Here is a 26,276-nt window from a genome sequence, read left to right as displayed (position 1 = left end):
GGATGTGGCCAGATGTGGATGGCCAGGTTGTCCCAAGGTTCCAGGGCATTCTCTTCCCCCCACCCCCTTTTTATTTTAGACTTACAGAAAATTTGCATGCATAGTATAAAACATCTCCAGGCCATAATCTACCCTATTCTAGGCTCACTTACTCAAGTCATTCCATCTTCTTAAAGCCAAACTCCCAGACTATCTCCCAAGCCATGAGCCCGTCACTCTTCTGCTCGAAACCCACCCTCCTGGGCTGCACACCAGGTCCTTTAAGATCCAGCTTCGGCCCACCCTGACCACCGCGTGTCTCTCATTCTATCCCACCTCAACCCTCCAGCCCAGCTCCTGCCGAGCAGGACACGCCCCACTTGTTTCCATCTGACTCGGAGCCCCCAGAGGAAAGGACCGAGGCCTCGGGCCCTAGTGATCTTAACTCCTCCCTGGTGCCTGGCAAACAACAAACAAATGAATGTCTTCAGCAGAAAGCCAGATGGAGCAGAGGTGCTGAGGGACCAGGAAGAGGTTACATCTGGGGTATCTCCTGGTTAGCTGAGCTCCCTAGGTGGGAAAGGAGGAACCGAGCGCAAACTTCAACGAGCCTTATGGCGTCTGAGCTGTTCACCAAGAACCTGTGCCCATCCCCTTCTACTGCAAAGATATGGACCAACCCAGTGCTGAGTAGGAAAGAAGGGTAGGGTGGACACTACACTACTCTAGGTGAGTCTAGGCCCGTGGGGTTTGATCCGTTCCAAACCCAGGACCGGGACTCGGTGCTCATTTGGTTTCCATTTTTGTAGGTTCCTTGGGACAGTTCTGTAGGGAGTTCTAGGCTGTCCCCATAAGGTTCCAGAAACTTCTTCCTCTCCATCTGCAGGAAGATGTCAAAGTCCCAACCCTTTGCTTGGATCAGACCTCCCCAGATGGTGGGAGGCCTGGCTGGGCCACTATGGGTTTGGGGAAGTGGAAGGGCCTGGTTCTGGTGAGAGGGCGGGGCAGGGGGGAAGGCCTGGGGGCGGCCTAACTTCCTGTTTTTCCAGGAGCACAGCTGTGGCTGGACAACTGGGCCACCCAGGCTTGGAAGATGCAAGCCCGCCCCCTGGTGGTCACATGTCATAACCACAGCCCAACAACCCACCTCCACTTCCCCAGGCCTCCAGGCCAACGGGGGCCAGGACAGCACTGGCCAGAGGGGGACCAGGCAGCCACGGTCACCTGGCTCTGAAGGCCTCACATGCCCGGGGGGAAAGGGAGATGCCAGTTCTACAAGAGCAAAGAAGCATGGAAATGTGACACGCATGCACACCTGCAAGCCAAGCTCTGCCTTTTATTCGGGCTTTAGAAATAAGCATACGGGTCAGTGAGGTCAAATAACCCACTCACGGCCATTCAGCCTGTAAGCATCACTCCTGGGCCAAGTCACGTCCACCTGGCGCTAGGCTCCCGCCTCAATCAAATGAGACGACCGGACTGCACCGTGGCTGTTAACTGCCACTGCACATCAGAGTTGCCCAGGGAGTCTTAAAAATACCTGTTGGTGTCCCTGACCCAGATCTACTGTATCTGAATCCCTGGGTGTAGGATGGGAATGTCTCCAGCGTGTCTCTACACTGCCAACTGGAAACCAGAGAGCAGGACAGTCATCTCCTGGAGGCCAGGGATGCGCTTAATCCGTGTCTGAATCCCATAGTACTGGCCCATAAAAGGTAGTTAATATTACTTGTGAAATGAAAGAATGAACACATGAGTGGATAACTAAATGATTCTGAGGTCCCCTCCAGCTGTGACAGCCTACATATGTGACTCCTGCACCTGCTCAGTGTGCTACATACACGCCCACAGACATGCACACGCACACAGACATGCACGCACACATGGCAAGGGGGATGCGGCCTGCCACCCTGCGGGTGGCCCCAGCTGCCCGGAACTGGCTGACCCTCCCCTGCCCCTACACTCGAACACACCTCCTTCTTTGTTGGCATTTATTGTGCACGCTTTGGGTGTGTGGCCCAGCCCTGGGCCCTGGCCAGACACCCGTCGTGGCCCCCAAGTGCCAGCCCCACCTGGTGGAGTTCCAGGCTGCTTGCAAGCATGAAGGGGAGGACAGGGCCGGCAGGAAGGCCGGAGGGGCCGTGCGTCAGCCAGCAGGCGGGCAGTGGAGAGGCCCCTCTTGGCGGGCCGCCTGCTCGCACACTTGGCTGAACAGAGACAATGGTGGCTGCCCCTGCAGCCCAGCCTCCTTCCCACAGGCAGAGCCTCAGGTCCGCGAGTGCCCGGAACCTCCCCCAGAGAACAGCCCAGCTGGGAGCCAGCCCGATGGAGCACAAGGGGACTTCCCAGGCAGAGTGGCAAAGGCCCCTGGGAGCAGGCTGGTACAGGGGAGGGGACTGGGAGGGTCCTGGAGCCCCTCGGGCATGTAGCTTTCAGGGAAGGGAGCCAGGCCTCCGCCCCCGCCCCCCAACTCTCCAGAGCCCCCAGCGGATGCGGACGTGTCACCACCTCTTACCCTCAGCCTCCCTAGGGTCTGAACCCGGAGAGAACTCCTTCCCTGCTCTGGGGAGGCAAAGGCCCCTCGTTCCAGGGCTCTCCACCGAGCTCTGGAGGCCGCCACCCCTTCCGGCCCTCACTGACCGCCATCGGCTCTGCTCTGATGATCAGCAATTGGCCGTGCAAGGCAGGGCCTCTCTCGTTTGCCCACTGCAAGTGGGTGATGTGTGGGAGAGGAGACAAAGGCAGGGGCCCCAGGGTCAGCCTCACTGAGCCCCTGAACTCGCCGCATCCCTGCCCCTACCCAGAAGGCTGTCCCCCCAGTGGGCGGGGCCTGGCTGGGGTCTCCCAGGACCTCTCCCAGCAGGCCACCTGATTCCCAGAACAAGACCACCCTCAGGGCTGTGGCTCCCCTAGCTTGTCTGCCCAGAGGGATCTGCTGCCCTGGCCTCTGTCCCAGAGGCCGGGGGTCCCCGAGTACTGTGACTCTCAAATAAGCACCAAGCTGCCCGCAGGCCTGGGAAAGGTGTCCGCTGTGGCTTCTGAAGGGATGGAGGGTGACATGGGATGAGCTGCGGGAGCAGAGCCAAATTCCTGACCTCCTATCGCCCTCGGGAGCAGCCAGGGGCAGGGGCAGCAGTATTGGGAAAACTCCTGTGTACGAGGGACCACAGGGGAGCAAGGCTATCCTTCAGCGGGGGAGGGGCAGGGCCTCATCACCATCATGCACCCGCTGAGACAAGGCTCTTCCTCGCGCCTTCATCCCACATCCACCCCGGGCCATGGGGGCAGAGTCGGTGAGGGGGCACCCGATTCACAGCGGATTGCGGTTCCGCTTGGGGATGATCTTCCGGTAGGTTCTGCGCTCTGAGATGTTGCGCTTGACCTTGGCCGTGGTGGGGGCCTCATCCACATGCAGGGACGGGCTGGAGTGGGACTTCTTCAGGCTGGGCTTGGACTCCTGTGGGCCTGCAGCCTCCTTCCCCAGCTGTTCCTCCCACAGGTCCAGGTCATCCGACGGGCAGTGCACACGGGCCACCAGCAGCTGCAGGTAGGTCTCGTAACGGGTTTTCTGCAACACACGGGCCCTGCCGCCTTAGCACCACCCTGGCTCCAGGTCGGGAGGGGGCTGGGATCGTGAGGGACAGACAGCTCACATGTGAATGACTCTATGGCAATAAAGACTCCTGCAGAAAGAGCGCCGGGCCAAAGGCTAGCATCTCCTTGAGCAACCGTATCTGCAGATCCTGCCGTTCCCTGGGTGTTTTATAGTTACACCCGTAAGTCCAGCCCTGGTCTAACAGCCAACACCGTGTAGTGCTGTGACTGGCATCTCTGGAGCACGTTACATCGCTGAGACACTAAAAGATCCATAACCCACTAGGCCCGAGATCTGTGCAGCACTGCACACAAACAGTGCACATCTGTACTCAACCCTAAGTGAGTCTGCATGGCGTTTTAACAATTGGCATCTGGAGAGTATGACGCTAACTACCCTCATCTGTTTAACACTCCTTGGGCCCCTGTAACTAGCATCCTTCAGATACAGTTCCCAGTTTACCTAGTGCTTTCCCACCCTCCAGCCCGCTGGATCCCCATCCCAGCCCTGGGAGGTCGGGTGGGAGTCACTGCTCTGCTTTGTAAAGAGGGAAGTGAGGCCTAGGGAGGGGTGGGCCTTGCTAAAGGTCCCAGCTGGTCAGAAAGTGGTAGGGAGAGGCTGGAATGCCGCGTGCAGAGCTGGGTCCTATCGGCCACACGCCGGGGCCTCTGGGAAGTGGCGTGCTCACAGCGATGGATGCAGCCAGCGCGCCAAATGGATAAACCAGAAAGAAAGGGAGAGGGCAGAGCGAGGGCCGGTGAGCACAGCCAGGAGGTGACACTGACGCTCCCTTCTCCCCTCTCTGCCCCTGGGTGGCCTCTGACCCCTTCTGTTCCCACACTGCCCCTCGCCTACCCTCCTCCTGAATTTGGGTGCAGGGTGCGTGCTGGGTGGGAAAAAATATTTCAGCATCGATCACAGAGCTAATAAAGGTCATTCCTTAGTTACGACCATACACGAGGCACGGATGTAACTGGAGTCTCTTGAAAATGCATCAGGTTTGGACAAGTCGCTTAATCTCTCTGTGCCTCAGTTACCTCATCTGTAAAATGAGGATTACCGCCCCTACCCCCAGAGTAGTTAGATAATAAGATAATCCATGCAATGCGAGCTTCAGAAATACTGCCTATTATTATTATTAGGTAGGTATTAGGAGAAATAATTCTCTTAAAATATAGATTTCCCTTCAGTGTAGGAAAAGCCAAATATCCTCTTGGGAGCAAAGACATGTATGAAAGTAACATTCCCTCAGAGTGTTTCCAGACAAGCAGCTGCTATGTGCCCCCAGGACAAGAGGAGAAGCGGCCCGAGTGCACACGGACACACACAACTTGCGCACGCGTGTGCACACACTCGTGTGCAGACAGCGCACACAGCACCCCGTGTTCTCACAGGAGCACCTCCCCCTGCCCCGAGCCAAGGCTGCAGGGACAGCCACGGCCACGAGAGGGCGGCAGAGGGTCCAGGCGGAAGGTGAGGCGCGGGCACCTTACCTCGTACTCCAGGTACTCCTTCCGCAAGCGGTAGTCCTCCAGCTCTCGGCTGCGGCCCCGCCGCTCCGGTAAGTTTCTCTGCAGGTCCAGCAGGTCGTCGGAGGCAGCATCCAGGCAGCTCTCGTGGGATCGATGCTGCTCCTCCTGGGAGCGGGAGACAGTGGGGGAAGCTGCTCCGAGCCCTCCCACTCCGTTCCAGGCCCAGGTGGGCAGCCCAAGAATTTCCCCCACACCCCCGCCCCACGCCTCCGTTCCTGGGCTCAGGTGTACACCTCGATCCCGGGCCTAGGTGTTCAGCCCATCCCTCCCCTCCCCCCCCAACTTTTCCTAGGCCAGCTGCACAGCCTCTCATCTCCTTCCTAGTCCTCCGGGGTGCTCCCCCCTCCCGCGCGGCATCCCGCCCCTCCCCCGGGCCGTACCAGGGAGCTCTGGGCGGGGCCCACGGGCAGGATGGGCCGGACGAATTTGCGCTGGGAGCCCACCGCTGCGGGGAAGGGCGGCGCCGAGTGCGTGGCGGCGGCCAGGTTGATGCGTGCCATCCAGGAAGTCATCTCCTGGGCAGTGCTGCAGGGAGAGGTGGCCGTCTGTCCCCAGGACCACAGAGGCCGGTGCTATCACCTATCCCCGCCCTCAGCCTCCCGTGGTTTGCACAGCAGCCCGGCAGCTCAGGACTCAGAGCCGACAAAAGCCAGAGAAGTCCTGCCACTGGCCGAGGTGGTTGACCCCCGCTTGTGGTTTTTCTCAGCAGACAAAGAGGCAAATCTGGGAAGGCAATAGAGTTTATATCAAATGCCAAAAAATGATCGAGTGTTCGTGACTTCCTGGAATCCTCTGTTTGGAACTGAGAGGCTCAGTCGGACTTTCGGGGAAGAGGTGGTGCGGTGGCGAAGTGGGCCAAGGGCAGGGGACGGAAGCAGGAAGCCCCGGCTTCCAGCTGTAGCCGGACCCCGGCCAGCAGCCCATCTCAGGTGGACTGGTCAGGATGGCACCTCCCCCCCCAGGGTGGGGCCGGTAGCCGTCAGAGGATGAGAGGGGGTCAGGGAGGAAAGCTGGGGCCTTGCCGCTTGCCTGTTCCCCCCCGAAACTCACGGTGCCTGGAAGAGGTAGAGGCGCCAGTCGGCCGTGCGCAGCTGGAAGACGTGCGGCTTCTTGGTGTAGTGGGTGGCGGGAGTGGCCAGCGAGTGGTGCACCCCTACCGGTTCGTCCACCATCTGCCCCAGCAAGCTCTCCCCCTCAAGGCCGTGGTCCTCTCCCTGCCACAGGGCACACGGGCTCAGAAAAGAGGTCTGCATCAGCTGCTCATCGTCCGTGCTGCCCATCGCGGGTGCAGACGCCCCTCCTACCTTCAGGAAGTAGAGGACCATCCCTCGCAAGACCGTGTGGAGCATCTTCCAGCCGCGCTTGCCCCACGGCGCTGCCCCAGGAGCAGAACACAAAGGTGGGTGTGGTGGCCGCCCCTCTGGACCCTCAGACACACACTGTCCCCCCGCTTCCCCTCCACCAACTCCAGTCCCTCCCCAGGGTGTAGAGCGACATGCCCGAGCACAACAAAACACAACCGATCACACAAACAGGCAGTACCGTGTCTCACACGTGGGCAATCACTCGCAGACACCAAAACAGAGCTATTTACAAACAACCACAAAAGCCGACGCTCATACAGACCATCCTGACTCCAAACGCACCCCCGCCCCGCCCACAAGCACAGCTCTTCTCAGACATCATTCTGGTCCCATCCAGAGAGGCCCAGGGGCTCAGATGCTAGGGCAGAAGGCCGGCCTCCTCACGGTCACTTCCTGCCCTTGCTCATGTGGCTTCTCACAGCCAAATGCCAGTTCCCTGGCAGGTCACCGTACCCCAGCCCATCTGGGATCCCATTCCTGCTCTGGTCACGTGGCTGCCCGGCTCCAGAGCTGTCAACGGTCTGCAGGATGAGGCCCAATGCACCTCACGCCATCCTCTTTCACACGCCCCGTGCTCTTTTCTCGGTGGGGATCCCTCTGCCCAACTACAAAGAATCAGACCCTCTTTTCCTCCAAGGTTCAGCTCAGAGACCATTGTGTCCCAGAAGCCTTAACTATCCTGTCTCCCATGTTCCACCCCAAAACAAAACCAGAAACCTTGCCCTCCTGCTCACGCCATACTCGATGGAGGCCTCCCTACACCACGCAGCTCTTTCTTCCTTTTATACCAGACACTGGTGTGCTTGTCTAATTCCCACCATAGCACAGGGGTTCGGGGGTGGGGGGTCCCTAGGTCTATCTTGTCTCTGCACCCCTCCCCCACCCCCAGCACATGACACAGACCCCGGTTCGCGGTCAGCACTGAGGAAGGAACATGGGCTGCCTGTCCTCCGCCCGTGCCGTCTCTCTGTACGGTGTCCCTGAGCACAGCACTTGCACACACACCCCGTTCACGGGCAGACAGATGCCCCCGCGTGGCAGCAGGCAGACACTCACTCTTCTTGCCGTCCGCATCCTGATGCATCTTCCGAGCCAGGATGCCCTGCTTGTAGGTGGGCGCCGTGGGGTCCTGGACCAGCTGGAGGAAGGGGTTGCTCATCTTGCCAGCCAGGGGAGACGGCTGGGCCTTCTCGGGCCTGGCTGCGTCCTCTCCATCCCTGGACATCAGAGAATCAGGCTGGGGATGCTGACTGGCCAGAGGCCATCAGGAGGTGCCCACCACCACCTCAGGACCCCCATCCTCTCTCTCCTGCTGGGAAGCCACACCTCAGGACCCCACCCCCACCCCGCCACCGGAGAAGTCCTCCTCCAAAGGCAACCCATCACTCCCTACCATCCCCATACCCTCGCCACCTCTGGCTCCTCAGGTGTTCTCTGGCCCACTGCCCCGCCTCTGGCTCCACCCACATAGAGGGGAGCCCTGTCCAGGGGCCCAAGTTCTCCAACTCGGGTGGGTGGGTGGAGGGAGGGCAGGGGAGAGGGAGGGGAAGCAAGGTGAGTCTCACTTACACGGCCCACTCGAGCTTCTCACTTCGGATAGACCAGTAGAGGGCCTGGAACAGAAACATACAGGTGGGCCCGGGAGCCTCGGGCCGTGGGGTGCACATTCTGTCTGGCAGAGGTAGGACAGGCATGCTGCAGCCTGCTGCCTCCACCCCGATGTAGCTGCCCTTCTGCCCCGAGCAGGAAGCAGCCCATGCATCCGCGCATCCATGCACACATGCAGCAATGTACGGGGCATGTGCCGAGCACTGTGCTGGGAGCTAGAGACACAAGGATGATCAAAGCGATCCTCGTCCTTACTTGAGCTTAGCGAGGCCTGAACCAGTTCCCTTGAAGGGGAAACGAATCACCCACATACCATCCTGACCAGAGGGATCTGACACAACAGGAACAGCTGACGACCGGGGCAGTCAGTGTACGGCGAGTGAATGAATAAACGAGGTGCTGTGACTTTGAAATGATATGACCAAGAGTCCTCATATCAATGTGGCTGGCTGGCTTCTGTAGCCCTGGCCACGCCTAGTGGGGCACCGGGTACCTAGTAAGTGTTCAATTAATGTTCACTGACTAGACAAGAGAATAAATGCTCTAACTGCTTAGGAAGGCCAAGGAGTGAACTGAATCCAAACCCTGGAACCTCTGGCCCCCGAATCCTAGCTCTAGACTTTTACTACTTGAAGCTCTGCCCTGAGAACCAAAACCCCAGGCCTTCCCAGGCCTAAGGATCACCCAGAAGCATGACAGAACATTGTAGGGGCCCAGCCTGAGATTCTGATTCAGTAGGTCCAGGGCGGGGGGGGGGGGGGCTGTGAATTCACACAAGCTAATAAGTTCCAAGGTGACGCTGATACGGCTGGCCCGGGACCCACACTTTTCGTTCCCTTCAGTAAGGAAGGCCTGTCCTCTCCAGGATGTTTCGGCAAAGCCAGGCGTGAGCTCACGTTGCCCTTGGGACAGAGAGCTAAGGCTCCGGGCCCCTGAGCAGCCCCCGTGCCGTACCTTGAGCAGTTCCTTGGGGAAGTTCCCGCCGTCCCGCAGGCCGTTCAAGTTGGTGATGAATTCCTGGCAGCTCATGCTCTTCCCAATGTTCTGTGGCCACGTGGACAGGGGCGTCGCTGGCACACATGCCCGACCCCAACAGAAAGACCCCCGGCCGGCTACTCCGAACCTTCCCCAGGTCCCCAGGGCCCTCCCTGACCCCATCCCAGGCCTCGGTTCCCCTTTTCCAGGAACCCCAGGCTCTCACCTGTCCGTGCAGGTCCGTGTTAAGCAGCATGACGGCACAGGTCAAGGTGTGCACGCAGTCTGCCCCCCAGAGAGAAAGCTCGTTGGAACCGGGACTCCTGCATTTCCTCTGCCCACCCTGGGCAGGGTGACCCCCAAATGCTTCTGGGCCCCCAGAGCCCCCCAAACACACTCCCACCAGCCACCACCCAGTGAACCCCCAAGCAGACTGGGGACACTTCCCTGCCATCCTTCTGCCCGGTCCCCCCAAAGGGCCGGCGTCTCCCTACCTACTGAGGAGAAGAGCCCAGGGTTGCAGTGATAGAAGCGCTTGGAGAACTGGTAGAGGATCCGCTCTCGTTCCTGGGTCTCCCCACTGAGCACCAGGGCGTGGAGGAAGCCCCTGGAAGGAGGGCCAGAGTCCAGGCAGAGCCCAGCAGCCCCAGAGCTCAGGGCCAATCAGATTCCAGCCCTGCCGGTGGTGCCACTGTCCCCCACCATCCCTCCCTCCTCCCCAGAGAAGGCCCCCAGCTCTTACCGGAGCGCACGGTCCAGGCTCTGGCCTCCAAACTGGAAGAAGGACAGGTACTTCTCAGCCACCGTCCTGCTGAAGTCGTTGCTGTGGAGGGCAAGTGGGGATGAAGCCTGCTTTGGGGTTCTGGACTGGGGGCCTGCACATATCCTGGGGCCTGATGGGGACTGGGGGGGGGGTGAGATCAAGGGAAAGGCACAGCCAGGCTGGACCCTAGTTCCCAAGAGGGCACTGGCACCCATCCGACGCTGAGTGGGAGGGACATGGGTTTGGGGTGGGGGAGGCAGGTCGCCGGGTCCGGCGGCTCTAAGCAGGGGTCGAGGGCGACACGAATGTGACTAAGAGGAAGAGGCAGGCATGGCAAGGGTCTGGGGGGCAAAGGGGTGAGGGGTGCAGTGGACGGGACAGGAATGAATGCTTGAGAGGTCAGCGGTCGGGCTGGGGGGGGACACGGGAGGGCAGGGAGCCCACTGGCTGCTTCCCTTCCTGACTCGACCTCGGCCTTGCTCAGGTTCAAAGCCCCTTACTTCTTCTGCAGGTAAGCGGCCACTTCGGACTTCCGGAAGCCCTCCAGGCGATAGAGGCGGGAGGCCAAGTTCCAGGCCACCTTGTCGGTCCTGACGCCATTCTCCACCTTGCCTCCAGCTGGCGGCCTTTGGCCTTCCTCTGGGGGCTGCGCGTGGGGCATGGGGCTCTCAGGAAGCCTGCGAAAGTCCATCAGTGACCTCAGACTCCCACTTGGGATGGACACAGAGGGGCTCGGGGTCAAGCATCCTTGAGGTCAGTCATAGGGGCGGGTGTGCTCAGAAGTCCACGCCCAGAGCTCAGGGCAGGAGCTGGAGCTCCAGGGCCTCGTGTGGCCGGGGAAGAGCCGGACCAGGGCCTCCCCCAGGGAAGAGGCAGGGTCACAGCCTGCCTGGCCTGACCTGGCCGCCCGGAGGGCCCAGAGAGGGCAGTATTCACACGAAGCTAGCAAGGGCTGGAGCGGAGCTCGGTACCAGCACTTCCTAAGGTAAACCACAGGGATGTCCTGAGCCGAGTTCACCTCAGGTGGCAGGTGCAGCCCTTTGAAGACCCCAGTGGTGTTTAGTCCATCCCAAGGAGGGGTGGGAATACCTCCCCAAAGGTCAGCAGCCACTTGTGTCCCTCACCTGTCCCGCCCGCCCCATCATGCCTCCTTGCCGCCCTTCCCCTCCTCCAGCTCCAGCCTCCAGCCTCCACCCCTAGATCTGGAGCCAAAGAAGGTGAAAGGATGAAGCAAGAACGGAAGGCGAGACCACCTTTAGGGACGGTGACAGCTGGGGTTGCCACAGGTGGTTTCCACCCTCTGCCTTCCTGTAACGGCAGCCCTGTTGTACAGGAGGGGGCCTTCCAGCAGGGGCTTTGGATGGTGCCCTGCAGAGGTTGCACAGGCCCCAGTAAGCCTCACGGTACTCGGAGAGCACTCAGAATCCCAGAAGCCACCCAGCACCATCTCTATCTGACTCCTGCGTTTTCCCTGCAACATTGCAACCAGGTATTGGGGTTTCCTCATTAGTGGACTAGTCGTCATCCAGGTTACTGCAGTTAGGGAGTCATACAGATAAGAAAACGTATCACGGTATGAAAATGTTCACCGACAGACTGCCCACTTATAAAATGCAGCTGCACTTGACGGCCCTTTCCACTTAACACAAATGTACGTCTCTGCCCCCAACTGGGTCAGCGTCTTTGCTGGTAACTTCTCACTGCTTCCTGAGGCTCATCCACATCCAACAAGGCAGGGCAAACATAATGGAAACCAACTGAAAAGTGAAATTACAAATCTTGCCAGAAAGGATTTTGCGAAGGCCGTGAAAGTGATGCTGGAAGATTCCAGGGATCACCTGGGAAGCCACTGACAAGTGAGGAACGGGAAGAGTTAGTTCAGTGAACAACCGAAGAGGAGAAAATAACAATAATGACGCACTTGTCACATCTAAAGAGAGCTACTTAGATTATCAGCTGACAAAGCCCTCAAATACTTCTACAAAAATGACCTAGTCAGGGCTTCCCTGGTGGCGCAGTGGTTGAGAATCTGCCTGCTAATGCAGGGGACACGGGTTCGAGCCCTGGTCTGGGAAGATCCCACATGCCACGGAGCAACTAAGCCCGTGCGCCACAACTACTGAGCCTGCGCATCTGGAGCCCGTGCTCCGCAACAAGAGAGGCCGCGATAGTGAGAGGCCCGCGTACCGTGATGAAGAGTGGCCCCCACTTGCCACAGCTGGAGAAAGCCCTCGCACAGAAACGAAGCCCCAACACAGCAAAAATAAATAAATTAATTAATTAACTCCTACCCCCAACATCTAAAAAAAAAAAAAAAAAGACCTAGTCAGGGAGTGTTGTTACTAAAATAATTCCTAGATGGGAAGGCACTTTGAGGAAAAATACCCCACAGGGCAAATATAAATTGGTATGGAATTGTATACTTTAAATGGATGGATTGTATAGTATGTGAATTATATCTTAATAAAGCTGATATAAAAAAATAAAATAAAATAGGACTTCCCTGGTGGTCCAGTGGTTAAGACTCCACACTTCCACTGCAGGTAGCATAGGTTCGATCCCTGGTTGGGGAAGTTCCGCATGCCACCTCAGTGCGGCCGACAATAAAACAATAAAATAAAATGATAAATTAAATAGACCCTTATGACCTCACTGTGAAAGTTAAGGATGAATGGAAGACATCTCATTGGGCCACCAAATTAGGCCAGGAGAATTAATCTCCTACAATGTATTAACTATAAGATTAAATAAATTTACTTATGTGATATTTAGTGCCATTTACCAAGAAAAGCACCAATTAAACCTTTTTTCATTATTTACTATGAAAGTATGGTTCTCATTTTCGGTGGATTTACTTTTATTTGGGGTTGAATTAACTTTAATTTTGGGTATCATGAAGCCTCTCTTTTTAGACACCTAGAGACTCTTCTGATGAGCTGGAACTTCTTCAGGGACAGTGTAGCTTTCCAGCTGCAGAAGAGGCTTCTTTGGTTTCTTTGGTTTCTGGCACTGCCTGGGCTTCACCATCACCCGATGACTTCGAGATGGGAGTGGAGTTAATCTTCCAGTTAGTCCAACACTAGGTCCACGACCTGAACCATCACTAGTGTCCCCTGGTCTCTTTCATATGACCCCTATTTGGCCAACAAAACCCCTTCCCCATGTAGAGATCCTAGGGGCTGACAGCCTTCATGCAGCATCCTTGGGGCAGGTGGACATCTAGGATGGTTTCCAGTTGGACTATTCCTACCCCTGGTCACGGTTCTAGGGTTACTTAGTCCTGCTATGGACCCCAAGATCCACCATTCCTTTGGTCCCAGTCAAACCTCTCCTTGCTGCTCCAGCTTCCCCTGAGATCCGAGTCAGCGCCCTGGGCCTCCCAGACACATCCTCAAATTCAAAGCGGCATGTAATCCCCACATCACAAGCTCTGACATTCCCTCTCCCCAGACCTGCCTAGCATGGCCCCCATTTTTCTGGGCACATGGCCTTGGTCAGGTCAGGTTCACTGCACACACCCCTGGTCCTCTCCCGGTGTCCAGCTGTGGACACGTCTCCCTGGCTCTGCCTCGACACATTCAAGTCCTGCCCCACGTGGATGACTGTCTGCTCTTTGGTTTCTTGTGCTACCAGACCCTCCAGTCACATAATCCTGGCTTAACAGATATTAGTATGTTAAGTCCCAATGTGCTTTTCTCACGTCACCTGACTCCAGTCAGAATGACCATCAACCAAAAGTGTACATATAGTAAATGCTGGAGAGGGTGTGGAGAAAAAGGAGCCCTCCTACACACTGTAGTGGGAATGTGAATTGGTGCAGCCACTATGGAGAACAGTATGGAGAGTCCTTAAAACACTAGAGTTACCATATGATCCAGCAATACCACTCCTGGGCATAGACCCAGAGAAAACTATAATTTGAAAAGACACGTGCGCCCCAATGTTCACTACAGCACTATTTACAATAGCCAGGTCATGGAAGCAACCCAAGTGTCCATCAACCAATGAATGGATACAGAAGATGTGGTATGTATGTGTACACACACACACACACACACACACACACACACACACTGGAATATTACTCAGCCATAAAAAAGAATGAAATAATGCCATGTACAGCAATACGGATGGACCTAGAGATTATCGTACTAAGTGAAGTAAGCCAGACAGAGAAAGACAGATATCATATGACATCACTTATATGTGGAATCTTAAAAAAAAAAAAGGATACAAATGAATTTATTTACAAAACAGAAATAGACCCACAGACATAGAAAACAAACTTATGGTTACCAAAGGGGAAAGGGTTGGGGGGGCAGGGAGAGATAAATTAGGAGTTTGGGATGAACAGATACACACTACTATATATAAAATAGATAAACAAGGACCTACTGTATAGCACAGGGAACTATACTCAATATTTTGTAAGGACCTATATGGGAAGAGAAACATACCGGGTATTCCTAAATGCCTGAATCATTAGGAGGCAGAGGGTGGTTAGAGCGACACTCACCCTTCTGTAGAGGTCAAGAGAACGTCGGGCTGCCTGGCTCCAGCCTCGGCAGTCCCGGCTGGGCCTTCACTCTTTACTTCCTTCCCTGGGCTTGGGGCCTCTCCTGCCTTCTCTTTCTCCAGGGAAGTTGGCTCTGCCCCATCCGTCTCCAGGAATGAAGGGCTTGAAGTATCTAGCATCCACGTGGGAAGAACGCTGCCCGGGTGGTGGCTCCAGAGCTGCGGGCTGCCTTCCTGGGAGGACAGGGGGCTGGGCCGGGGGCTGGGGCCTCTGGCCTCAGACTCAGGGCTGCTCGGCTCCGACGAAGAGGCTGGGCTCCCCCGGGGGCCAGGGGACACGGCGCAGGGAGCAGACTCCTGGGCACACTCTACATGCCTGTCACCTGAGGAAGAGTGTAGAGGGAAGCTGGCACGGGACGAGGGGTAGGCTGAGGGCCAAGGGGCAGAGCCAGGGAACAGCCTGGGCTGCCACCCCCAGCAGCTCCCCCGTCCCAGGGCTCCTCCCTGGAGCGGCACATTCTGTCCCCTGTCGGGCAGTGACACACCACACATAGGGGCAGCGGGCAGACGACTCCCAGAACTTCAGCCCCAAGGCAACCGGGGTTTCAGGGCTTGCTAAACCACTGAGACCCAGGCATCCAAACGGCTGGGACTTTTGTACATTTCTTCATTTACTCTATGAGATGAGTATTTTAAAACCCATCGTACTGATGGAGCCACAGAGGCAGAAGCAGGATTTAAGCCCAAGTCTGTCTGGCTCCAACACAGAACAAGGGGACTCCTTAATGACACCCCTGGGGAAGGCCCTCTGTCCCCACTCCAGATTCCAAAGCCTCCAACCACCCAATTTCCCAGACCCCATATTGGATCTCACCTCTGTCCTGGGGGCGAAGAGGCCCCTGGGGCCAGGAAGGAACCTCCTTGGTCTGCCAGCCCTCGTGACTTGGCAGAGCCTGTTGAGAGAGACACAGACGCATCTGTGAGCCCCGGAGGCACTGAGAGGTGAAGGGGGCAGTGAAGGCATGGGGGAGGAGAGGGAGGGAAGAGGGACCATGAGTATACAGGGCCCTCCCCCCTCCCTGCTGTCCTCCCACCCAGACCTCACACCCTGGTCTGGGCCTCAGTTCAGAAGTGGCACCCCAGATGGGACCCACATCCTAGGGGTGCTGGTGCTGGGCCCTGGAAATCACTGGCTTCATGTTCCTTCTTTACAGATGGAAAAGTTGAGGCCCAGAGAGGGGAAGTGACTTGCCCAAGGTTGCACAGGATACGTGGCAGGGCTGGCATCAGATCCCACACGTTCTGTTTCCCAGGTCAATGCTTTGTCCACACAGGATGCTGCAGACGGGGCAGGGGCAAGACTGTCTCCCAGAGGGGTCTAGGGAAGCAAAGGAGAAGAGAGAGGTTTGCCCAAGGGAAACTGCTCCCAGGGCCTTCCCGACACCCTTCCAGCCTTGGGGCCTCATCCATGCTCACTGACTTCTAGTCTTCTCTGCTCTGTCTGCTCAGATGGCCCTGTCTCATGTAGCATCTGCCCAAGGAGGGGCTGTGCTGTAGAGAGCGGGACAGCCCCCAGGCACTGGGCTGGGCCCTGTCATCCCAGATGAGCGCAAACGGCCGGCTCCCAGGACAGGGCTCCCAGGCCTCCCTCTGAGGACTCCAGGGGCCCTAGAGCAACCAGGCCCCAGAATGCACATCACAGGACACAGGCACAGCTGCCCTGCACAGGGACCCCAGCCTGTGGGTGGAGGGGCCTGGGCAGTGTCAGCAGCTCCTCTGATCTCGGGGTCAGCTGAGAGCTGCTCTGGTTATGAGCTCTTCCCCGTTGCTCTCTGGGACCACAGAGATTAGAAAGTTACAGCCCTGCTCTGCCATGTTGAGTTTCCTTATCTCTTAAGCAGAGGCCTCCCTGGGAAAAATGTGCTCACATAACTTGTCCCTACAACTTGTGCCAGTTGATACCAAGACCTCTGCCATCGTCACGTGGGCCTGATCGGGTGACACTGGATGCACTGACTCACGTGAGCTAAAAGTAACAAAATGCTGAAATCTCTCCCCAGAAGAGAGGACTCTTAAAGCAGACATCTCCCCACCAGGGGCAGAGGTCACCCCAGCAGGCTGACCGCTGCCCTGTTACAGTCGGGAATGTCTTCAAGGTGGGAGGGGGAGAGCCCGAGGTTGGCCTGGAACACGTGGCAACCGGAGGAGCTGTTTGTTCTCCAAATGTGCCCACATGCAGCCCCTTGGAGCTGGCGAGATGGGAGACATCTGTGCCTTAACGTTAATTGCCATCATGTTCAGTTGACAGGATGGCGCCCGTAAAATTCCCTCTAATGCTGAAGGCCACACTGGGCCTGCCTTTCTGCGCTATTGCTCCGGGATCCCCAAAGGCCCCAGCACCTGGGAAGAGAGTTCTGGGCCTGGTGACCACAGAGGAAGGCCCTTCCTTCCGTGTCCCCATGCACAGCCTGGGGTTGGTTCCCAGGGCTCTGCTCACCTCGCTCTCCTCCTGGCCGGGAGGTGCTGCCCCCTCGGTGGTGCCCACCACAGCCCAGGAGGAGGAGTGCAGCCTGCAGGTGGGCACAGGGAATGGCGGTGTGGTGTGCCCGCTGGGATCCACTGCGCTGTCCCCCAGATCCGGCTCCCTGCCCAGCTCCCACGGCACACTGCCTCCTGGGGATGAGGGCTCCAGGGTCTGCGGGCTCTGGGGCCCAGTCCTCACATCTGCGCAGGGATCAGAGAACCCCCAGGAAAAGCGCGCTTCAGACACACTGGGGGCCGAGGAAGGGCTCTCCAGGAAGAGGGGGTTGTCAAAGAATATGCTCTCCTCCTCGGGACCCCACTCCGGGGACGAGTCTGGCGCACCCTCCCTTGGCCATGCCAGCTTCCGGTTCTCCCCTTCAGGCCCGTTGCTATCTTCCCCCGAGGCCCCGTGCACGTCCACGGGTGGGCTGGGGTGGAGGCCTGAGTCCCGGGGTCCCACCGGGCTGGAGGGGAAAGCGGGGAGGTCGGGAGACGCCGTGGGGAGGCAGCATCTCAGCTCAGCTCTGATCCCTTCCGTCTTCTCTAGCTCCTCCTGAAGGTCCAGGACGCACATCTGGGCTTGCAGGATGCCCGCCCAGAATACCACCTGGGTGGACGTGCTCTGGCTCTGCCTTGGGCTCCCCAGAGGATGGCTGTCCCGGGGTGACCCGGGGGATGCTGCTTTCTGCCCTGCCCCCTCCTGGGAAGAGCCGCTCCCCGGGTGCGCGGGCTCTGGGCTGGAGCCCCTGGGATGAACATCTCGCCTCGTGGAATCAGGAGGGTCAGAGGCCCAGGTCTGCTCCCCGCAAGGTCTGAGAGGGCCAGGGAGGCCGCATGTCTGCCTCAGGTGTGCTCCTGGGTGGAGCTGCATGTGGTCTCCCAAACAGACGTCGAGAAATTCCATGGGTTTGGGGTGTTCACAGAGTCCGTCGTCACCCATCCTCCACAGAGTACAAGCTGCACAGGAGTCCCCAGAAGCATCCGCCTTCACAAGCCCATTGTGTTGATTAGAGGGATCGCCGGCCAGGGGGGTGACTGGGACCCCACATCTACCCTGGAAGTACCCAAAGCAAAGGCAGGTTAGCGCTGGGCTCTCAGCCCCTGGAAGCACACGTCCAGTGAGTTACACGTGGTTTCGAGCGCCTGCCACATCCATAGTCCAGGCCAAGGGCCGCTGCCCTCTGCAGCCCTGCGGGGGTGAGAAGTGTGCCATACACGCTGTCTGACCCACAACTGCAACTGCTCGCACCTGCCCCAAAGACACTCGTCTGGTGGCTGAGGGTGGCCCGAGTGGCTAAGCTGAAAGAGATGAACTGGGCAAGCCAGACCCTTCTTTGGGGAACCTGGATTGGAGAATGTCAAGGCTAAGATGGTTGGTAGCAGGAGCAGAAGGTGGAAATGTCTCAAAATAGTGGGAAAGGGGGGAGGGGGAGGGGGGAGGGGAAGTAAAAATAAAAGAAAAAAAATAGCAGGAAAGTAGCAGCAAACCAAAAAAAGGACGGGGAAACCAATGTACGTGGGAGCCAAACAGACCTGGACTAGAGGTGAGGGGAATGGGACAGACACGAGGGAGAAGCAGGGAGCCAGGAATGAAGGGCCACAGCTGGTCCTGTTTCCACCTCCCACGGCTCCTGTCTTTGGGGGCCTGCATCCTTACCACGCTCACTGGCCGGTTCTCAGTTACAGCCATGCAGCCTGGCTCAGGAGGAAGCTCAGCCTGGGCGGCTGCAGGAGGATGTTTCAGCCCACGGGGCAGACCTGCCGCACAGGGAGGAGCCTGCTGCCTTCTGGGGAGCGGGAAGCTGGGGCTGCCCCACACCTGCCCAGAGCTGCCCGGTGCATCGGCCACACTGGCACTCTGCACCGGGCCTAATCGGATGCGGCCAAGGAGTCTCATGGCGCATTTTCTAGAAGCGTGCATCTCCATCCCCTGCAGGTGGTGCCCAGGTTACAGGGCTTTCGGGGTGGCCCTGCTTCTTCAGAACTGGCTTGTGGACACTGTGAAACTCATAACTCGACCTGTTCTCCCTCGGTACTGGCCCTCAGGAAGTGTAGGTTAAGTCCGCAGGCCCTGTGCACGCATTTCCTGCATTAAGTGCACCCCAGACCATATCACAGCTTTTATTTTCCCTTTGCCTCACTTTCCTCACTCACATATCTCTATTTTGAGGACTGTGTGTACGTGTAAGCCATTCTGAAATATTTGGGGGAACAAAAGCACACACACACGTGAACACACACACACGCACACACACACCTGCTCCTGACTTGTAACCATGCGTAACTTCCTGATACTCACTCCCACCTACTTCATGGCCCACCACGAGACACTCAATCAACGGGAACACTGGGAAACAAAGGCTGGGTGGGGTCCTTCTGTTTAAGGTCACCAAGAAAGCTCGGCCGGGCACTGTTCCTTCTTTCAGGAGGTGCCCGAGAGAAACGAGAAAGGACCCGCATGAATTTAAGTTTCTAACTCCCCTTGAAAGCATCGTCCCAAAAGTCTCTCAAAGGGTAAGCTGGGACGAAGTGAGAGAGTGGCATGGACATATATACACTACCAAACATAAAATCGATAGCTAGTGGGAAGCAGCCGCATAGCACAGGGAGATCAGCTCGGGGCTTTGTGACCACCTAGAGGGGTGGGATAGGGAGGGTGGGAGGGAGGGAGACGCAAGAGGGAAGAGATATGGGAACATATGTATACATATAGCTGATTCACTTTGTTATAAAGCAGAAACTAACACACCATTGTAAAGCAATTATACTCCAATAAAGATGTTAAAAAAAAAAGTCTCTCAAAACCAGAATCCCTTTCTGGGCTTTTACTTCTCCCCCTCTGTTCCAATCCTCATGTTCTTCACTGTGAGCACAGCAAGAAACTGTAATTGCTAAAGTGGGGCTTCAGGATTCGGAAGCTTTAGACCCCAGGAAGGGCCCATCTACCACTGAGTTCTCAGCTGGCCTCCCCAATAGACTGGGACTTCCCAAGAGGTGGGGCCGTTTCTTACTTTTAATCTTGTATTTGATGCTCTGAAGCCAACAGATTTGAACTCTGCTCCTCCTATGGGTCTCCAACTCCTTTAGCTCAGCCTCAGTCATCATTCGAGGCTCTTTCTCTCCACCCCAGGGGAGAGCCCTGCTATAGTCCTATCACCAAGAGAGAGGGAGGGAGTGCACCCAGAACCCATTGTCTATACTCGGGCAAGCCCTCTGGATCCAACCTCCCTCCCCAGCCTGCCTGGAGAATGATGAAGTGTGAGAAAGGCGGTGAGACACCCCCCCCCACCCCCGCCCCACCGCAGGCTTCTCAAGCAACCAGCCCTTAGGGTACAGGAAACTCTGGGAAGGCAGCTCCATTTAGGAGATGGTAGGCAGAGGTGCCGGGAAGCACCTACTTTACAGGCACCTGAACACGAGGCATCTCCACCTCCCTTCCCAGACCCCTTGCCAAGGGGTGCCAAGACCTGGTCTATTTGTGCCTAGCTGGCTCCCCTCTGGAAACACCCCACCCCGCCCTCCCTCCTCCACACATTCTATCCGATGTGTGCCCGCCTTAGGAGCACCACAGCATTCCACCCAAATGACATCAACTCCCCTCCTCTCATTAGTGAATCACTTGACAGGAAAGTTCAAATGCCAATAATGGGAATGGGAAATGGTGGGCAGCGGCTGGTGGAAAGGGTGCCCTGCAATTTTTAACAAGACAGGAGTCCCACACGTCCCTCTTTGCCAATAGGTCCTTATAAATAAATATGTATATGAAACAAAGCGGCCATACAGGTAAATGTTAATGACCATGCTAGACAAAAACGACGATTGAATTGGCCTTCCCAGAAGAAATGGGGTCTTCCTCCATGGATTCAAAGGGAAAGAAAAATCAGAGAAGCTGTAGCAGCTTTCCAGAGACCAAAGGAGAAGACAACAGATGTCTGGGGCCTGAGGGGAACTGAAGGACCCAAGGGAGGTGAGGTGGGGACATGGGGGGGGAAGCAGGGACAGACAGATCCAGCACGTGGTGGGGAAAGAGGTATGTCTGCACGCCATCCCTCTCTCTCTTATTTCAGAGCATTTACTCCACAGTGTAATCCCTAGTGTGTTAACCCACGTGGTTCTAGCTTGCCTTCCATTCCCAAAATGTAATCACCAAGAAGGAGGTTCTTTGTGCTTCTTGCTACTGCTGTCTCGCTGTGGAAATGGTGACCGACAATCGTTTTAGTGACCGACCAATTGTGTTATACCCACTCCAACGTCAAAGTTCTGGTGGTACATCGTTAGCCTCTAGTTCCAGCGGTTAGAAAGTTGAGGGTTAGTGTTGACTTGAGAAGCTCAGGACCACCCATGAGACACCTGGGGTTACAGAGGCTGGTGGCAGGTGTCCTGGGTCCAGGCAGGCAGACAGATGCACATGGCCTCTCAGTAGAGTTGTCATATTTAGCAAGTAAACAATAGAGGATGCTCAATCCTGGGGACGTATTTATACTGAAAACGGACTCATTATTTATCTGAAATTCAAATTCAGCTCTGCGTTCTGTCTTGTACCTGACAACCCAACCCTATGTCAAGAGTGCCCAACCTACGTCAAGGGCGCCCCGCCCCTGCGGTGTGCCACTCATCCAGCTCACGCTTTGCAGCCCCAGACTCAGTCTTGTGAGCTCAGTTCCACGAGTGAGACACGTGGTGACATCGCCTTCCTACTACTAAGGAAGCAAGGTTCAGAGAGCTTCAGAAATGTGCCCAGGTAGCTCAGCTGGTGGGTGGAGACGCTGGGATCTGAACCCAGGTCTGTAGCTCCCTTAAGCAGCACTCTCTCTTCCCACCCATAAATCAATTCTTTTGGGAATTCATGGATTGAATGAAGCATGAATTTCTTCTGATGCAGAGTCACTTTAATTCACCTGTTTCCCCCACTGTTCAGGGCAGGGCCTGCCTGACTCAGAGGTGGCACTCCAGAAATGTTTGTGAAAATAAGAGGAAAGATGGAGAGATGGAGGGATGGATGGGTGGATGGATGGGTGGATGGAGGGATGGATGGATGGATGGATGGAAGGGTGGAAGGAGGGATGGAGGGATGGAGGGATGGATGGATGGATGGATGGATGGATGGGTGGATGGGTGGATGGATGGATGGGTGGATGGGTGGGTGGGTGGGTAGGTGGGTGGATGGATGGATGGGTGGATGGGTGGGTGGGTGGGTAGGTGGGTGGATGGATGGATGGAAGCATGGAAGGAGGGATGGATGGAAGCGTGGAAGGAGGGATGGAGGGATAGTTGGATGGATAGATGGATGGAGGGGGTGGATGAATAGATGGGTAGGTGGATGGGTGGATGGATCCTCAGAAAGCCCCCTCCTCAACAACCTTACTACAGGACTGGGGAGACTGAGGCTTGGAGAAAGAGACTTAGCCTCATTATGAGGCTAACAACCTGAGGCTTGGAGAAAGAGACTTAGCCTCATTATGACATGAAGACTTCCCCCTGAGTGCCAGTCTGGCCATGAGCCAATCACACCTTCCTTCCAGGAAGCCCAGAACCCTTAAGGCAGAGCTTTTCCAGAGGTGGCTCCTGCCAGGCCAATCCAGCAGCCAAAATGCTCATCTGGGTTCTGGCTCTGAGGCAGTAGCTGGACAGAGAGAAGGAGACATCAGGACCGGTTCAACCACCTTGTCCTGTGCTCTCCACTAGAAATGCGAGTTTAAGAAGTTTCCCTTCCTCTCTCTCTCTCTCTCTCTCTCTCTCTCTCTCTCTCTCACACACACACACACACACACACACACACACACACACACAGAGGAACTGGGGAGCAGAGCTTAGTTCTCATGTGTCTAGCATCTTCTTGGTTTACCTTTTTTTCACCCTTGATGCTTAGTGATACGGGTTTTGAAATCCCTCGGCCATCTTAACCAGAACAAAGGAGGGAGAAAGTGTCTGCCACAGGCTTCTTAGGTAGGCTTTGTTATCTCTGAAATGAGTAGCCCTTCATTTTTCTAAGCATCGTGATGGCTCAGGAAGAGAAAACTTTTAAGGAAAAGCTCTGGAAGAAGTGTGATGGCTCTTTGGAATCCAAAAAAATGCTCTGAGTCCAGAAGCCAGTGAGAGGAAGTATTAGGGAGGAAGCTGAGGATGGGGCGGGGCGGAGAGAGCCAACGCTGCACTAGGCAGCCCCCAGGGCTCCTGTCTTGAGCGGAGTAACCTCTGCAGGGGATGAGCCTGCATTAGCTGATGGGAGGTAAAGGACACAGAAACCCACGGCTGGGGGACCAGGAGGACATAGTCCCTCCCACCACCACCCGACACCCACCCTGGGCTTCAAGGCAAGGTCTTTTTGTTTGTTTGTTTGTTTGTTTGTTTTTTGCGAGGGCCTCTCACTGCTGTGGCCTCTCCCTTTGCGGAGCACAGGCTCCGGACGCGCAGGCTCAGCGGCCATGGCTCACGGGCCCAGCCGCTCTGCGGCACGTGGGATCTTCCCGGACCGGGGCACGAACCCATGTCCCCCGCATCGGCAGGCGGACTCCCAGCCACTGCGCCACCAGGGAAGCCCAAGACCAATGTCTTTTTGATCTTAGGGCAGGAAGGAGCCCAGATGGCACCTGGATCATCGTTTTGAGAGTGGGTTTGCTTTCCACCCCCCGCTTGGGCACAGAGCCTGTGCCCTGAGGTGCTGGAGGCCATGGGAGGCCGGGGGAGAGCCTGCCTGAGTGCGAAAGATGACAGCATGAATGTCCTGCATTCGGCCCCCCCCTCACCCTACACCTGGAGGCTCACAGACTAGACTCAAATCCTAGCTACAATGGACGAGCCATGTGACTCTGGTCCAAAGCTTCACCTGGTTCCTTGCCTGTGAAAGAAGGAAATAAGATGGATAAAGCTACTTGAGAGGTTTGCTATACGATGGGAGGGGGTCTGAGTGCTAATGCTGGGCCCAGCCCTTGGGAGGTGCTCAGAAACACTACGTCATGCTCAGATTAACTTGGCTTGCAGCCAAACAAACACAGACTCCCTGTCCTCCCTGACAGCACGGACTCAGCCCAGTGGGCTCCCTCAGTCCCCCAGGAGTCGGCCCGGGATGTCCTATCCGGAGTGTGCATCTCTCTCTCTCTCCCTTTAAGCTTCCAACTCAGAAAACTGCTTCCTTTTGCCCTGGAAATGTTTCCTTCCTACGCAAAAAGCAAAGGCTCCTGGCCCATCCAGGGATTTAGGAGGTGACCTGTCCTGTCCCTCAGCAGCCCTGGGCGGAAGCCAGGTTAAGGGTGCTGTCCCTGAGGACAGCTCCCCGAGAGTCTCCAGTTTCAAGGTGCAGGACAGACGCCCCTGCCTGAACCTGGGGCCAGAGCACCCAAGGTACTTGACTAGGGGCCATCCCACATCCTGCCCACAAGGAAGGAGGCTTCATGCAAATGTGCAGAGAGAAACACACACACACACACACACACACACACATACACACACGAGTTGGTGGTGAGAACCCTGAGGTGGGGTCAGCTGAGACTCAGGCAGAGACAGAGAATGGAGAGGGCAGAGAGGACGGGGTAGGGACAGAGAGGATGGGCGGAAGGGTGGGCAGAGAGGGCCAAAGGGTCTCCAGAGAAGCTACTGCCTGTGAAGGACAGCAAAGGCTCAGGGCCAGGCTGGGCCTCCCTCACCCCTTCTTGGATCTCCCCCTCCCACTACAAAGAGCCTAGAGCCTGGATTCTAATCCCTAGGCTGGTTCCTTATCTGTAGAGGAGGGAGCCCTGTGATGCCCTAAAGCCCTGGGAGACAGGCCTCCTGGCAAAGGCCCCTCAGTCCTCTGGGGTACTTATTACCAGCTGATGACAGGTCACCCTTGCCAGCGTTTTAGCACAGGACTGACTCCACCCACAGGATCTCAGGCCCTAGAATAAGGGGGCAGTGGCTGAGATGAACAATTACAACTTGAAGGCCTGACGGTGTCCCAAACAGGGAAGCCTTTGAGAGTGAGCTGGTCACTGTTGCCCAACAGGTCGACGGGCCTAAACCAGCACTGCCCAGGCAAACCAGCAAGCTGGGCCCCTCCCCTCCACCCGTCCTCCCTGCGGGAGCCTGAAGGCCACACGGGGCTGGGAGCCCCGAGTCTGAGCTCCTACGGTGACCGCACCCAAAGCTGCCCCCCCTCCAAAGCCCCAGCCCGAATGGCTTCCTTCTCTCCAGGGTCGAGGGGTCAAGGCTCACTTGGGGCCTCTGGCCACATAAGCCCCTGCTGGGTACCAGTCACAGCAGCCACCAGGGACCTGGGGAGGCTCACGGGAGCTTTAGGAGGGAGGGTCCTTGGCCACTTCACGACTGCAGACCCCCAGGGGCTCCGGGAAGGGTGGGGTACGTGGGAGCCAGAGCAGGAATCCCAGAAAGGGCCAGATTGGGAGGGGCCGGTGGACGGAGAGGAGGAAGGGGAAGGATGGGGCTGCAGCCCAAGCTCGGGCGCACAGCAGGTGCACAAGCAGGGGCCTATGGAGCCCTTCTTCCTGCCCACCTGCCCCGGCGGTCACCGCCAGGGCCCACACGTGACTCTCCACATCCCCGCCCCCCGGCGCCCTCCGAGCCCCCCACCCGAAGCAGGCCCACCCTGCTCACCTCCAGAGGACCCAGGAAGGGGTGCGTGGGCCCGGCTCCCCGGGAGCGGTCCTGCTGCCCCGTCCGTCTGGCCTGTGAATGGGGAACGTGGCGGCTGCAGCTTCCGACTTCCGTTCCCCTCACCACACTCACCCCCCTACTGCCCCAAGGCCTCCGGGGCTCCCTAGCTGCGCTGCACCTCACACTTCCTGCCCCGAGACAAGAGCACCCGCTCCCAGGCCTGGCGCCTCTGGCCCCAGCCCCCTGCCCCGGCTCCCGGGGGTCCCCCACCCTCCACGCAGCCCCGAATCAGGGGCCCGGGAAAAGAAAGAGGAAGGCGCAGCGCCCTGGACTGTGAACACACCCCGTCCCTCCCCCCCGACGTTCTGTCGTCAGGTTCTCATCTCTGCCCAGCTCTCGGGTCCTGGCAGGGCACTCGGTGGGACTCGGGAGGGCCCTGGGGCTGGTAACTTTTCTTTTTCCCTCAATCTGTGTACGGCTGTCTTGGGTAGGTAATAATGGCACCTGGTGTAACTGTCCTACAGTGACAAAGGGTTCCCCAATAGCCCCTGAGTCCCCCCTCTCACTTACATTATGAACTGTTACTATATCCATTACATGGATCCAGAGGCAGGCTCAGAGAGGTTAAGCCACTGCCCACGGTGGCACAGCTGGGAAATCACGAAGCTGTGGTTAGAACTCAGAGCATCTGACCGCATGGACCTACTGTCATCCATCTCCCACAGCTGAATTCCCAACGTATGTGTGCAGGCCACAGGCCACAGGGGTCCAGGAGTCTGAGTCCGAGGCTGGGGGAACCACACTCACTGGACCGTTCTCTCCTCCCTCCGCAC

The 26,276-nt window shown here is 57.1% G+C and overlaps 1 protein-coding gene across 5 annotated transcripts; it reads right to left on the bottom strand.

The window, feature by feature from the left end:
* Positions 1-1,053: 1,053 nt before the first annotated feature.
* On the bottom strand, positions 1,054-25,650 carry PSD4 (pleckstrin and Sec7 domain containing 4). 5 transcript variants are annotated; one of them, XM_029231964.1, is made up of 16 exons: positions 25,444-25,650; positions 16,829-17,908; positions 15,584-15,709; positions 15,206-15,284; positions 14,333-14,714; positions 10,317-10,493; positions 9,796-9,876; positions 9,548-9,660; positions 9,280-9,338; positions 9,033-9,122; positions 8,040-8,083; positions 7,527-7,687; positions 6,157-6,481; positions 5,487-5,631; positions 5,068-5,211; positions 1,054-3,547 (listed from the first exon to the last, which is right to left on the bottom strand). In XM_029231964.1, the coding sequence occupies exons 2-16, from the start codon at positions 17,792-17,794 to the stop codon at positions 3,290-3,292; spliced, it is 3,150 nt and encodes a 1,049-aa protein (XP_029087797.1). In that variant the 5' UTR covers positions 17,795-17,908; positions 25,444-25,650; the 3' UTR covers positions 1,054-3,289. The 5 variants fall into 5 exon arrangements, 3 of the variants coding, with proteins under 3 accessions (XP_029087797.1, XP_029087798.1, XP_029087799.1); XM_029231965.1 differs by lacking the exon at positions 25,444-25,650 and having other exon boundaries at positions 3,290-3,547; positions 6,157-6,320; positions 6,411-6,481; positions 16,829-17,794; XR_003794908.1 differs by lacking the exon at positions 1,054-3,547 and having other exon boundaries at positions 5,120-5,211; positions 5,487-5,829; positions 6,157-6,320; positions 6,411-6,481.
* Positions 25,651-26,276: the final 626 nt, after the last annotated feature.

The sequence above is a fragment of the Monodon monoceros genome, unplaced genomic scaffold, assembly GCF_005190385.1.
Source record: "Monodon monoceros isolate NGI ecotype Baffin Bay Population unplaced genomic scaffold, NGI_Narwhal_1 Super_Scaffold_19, whole genome shotgun sequence".
Lineage (NCBI taxonomy): Eukaryota > Metazoa > Chordata > Mammalia > Artiodactyla > Monodontidae > Monodon > Monodon monoceros.
Note: the sequence above shows the minus strand (reverse complement) of the source record. Positions and strands in the feature narration are given on the sequence as shown.

Bases quoted from the DNA above. Each gene is read 5' to 3' on its own strand.
- PSD4 (XM_029231964.1), bottom strand. From the start codon at position 17,794: ATGGGTGACGACGGACTCTGTGAACACCCCAAACCCATGGAATTTCTC. The intron at 9,877-10,316 runs GTAAGGGGCTTT...TGCCCTCCACAG, and splicing joins GCCGCTTACCTGCAGAAGAA to CAACGACTTCAGCAGGACGG. The intron at 3,548-5,067 runs GTAAGGTGCCCG...CGTGTGTTGCAG, and splicing joins AGGAGTACCTGGAGTACGAG to AAAACCCGTTACGAGACCTA.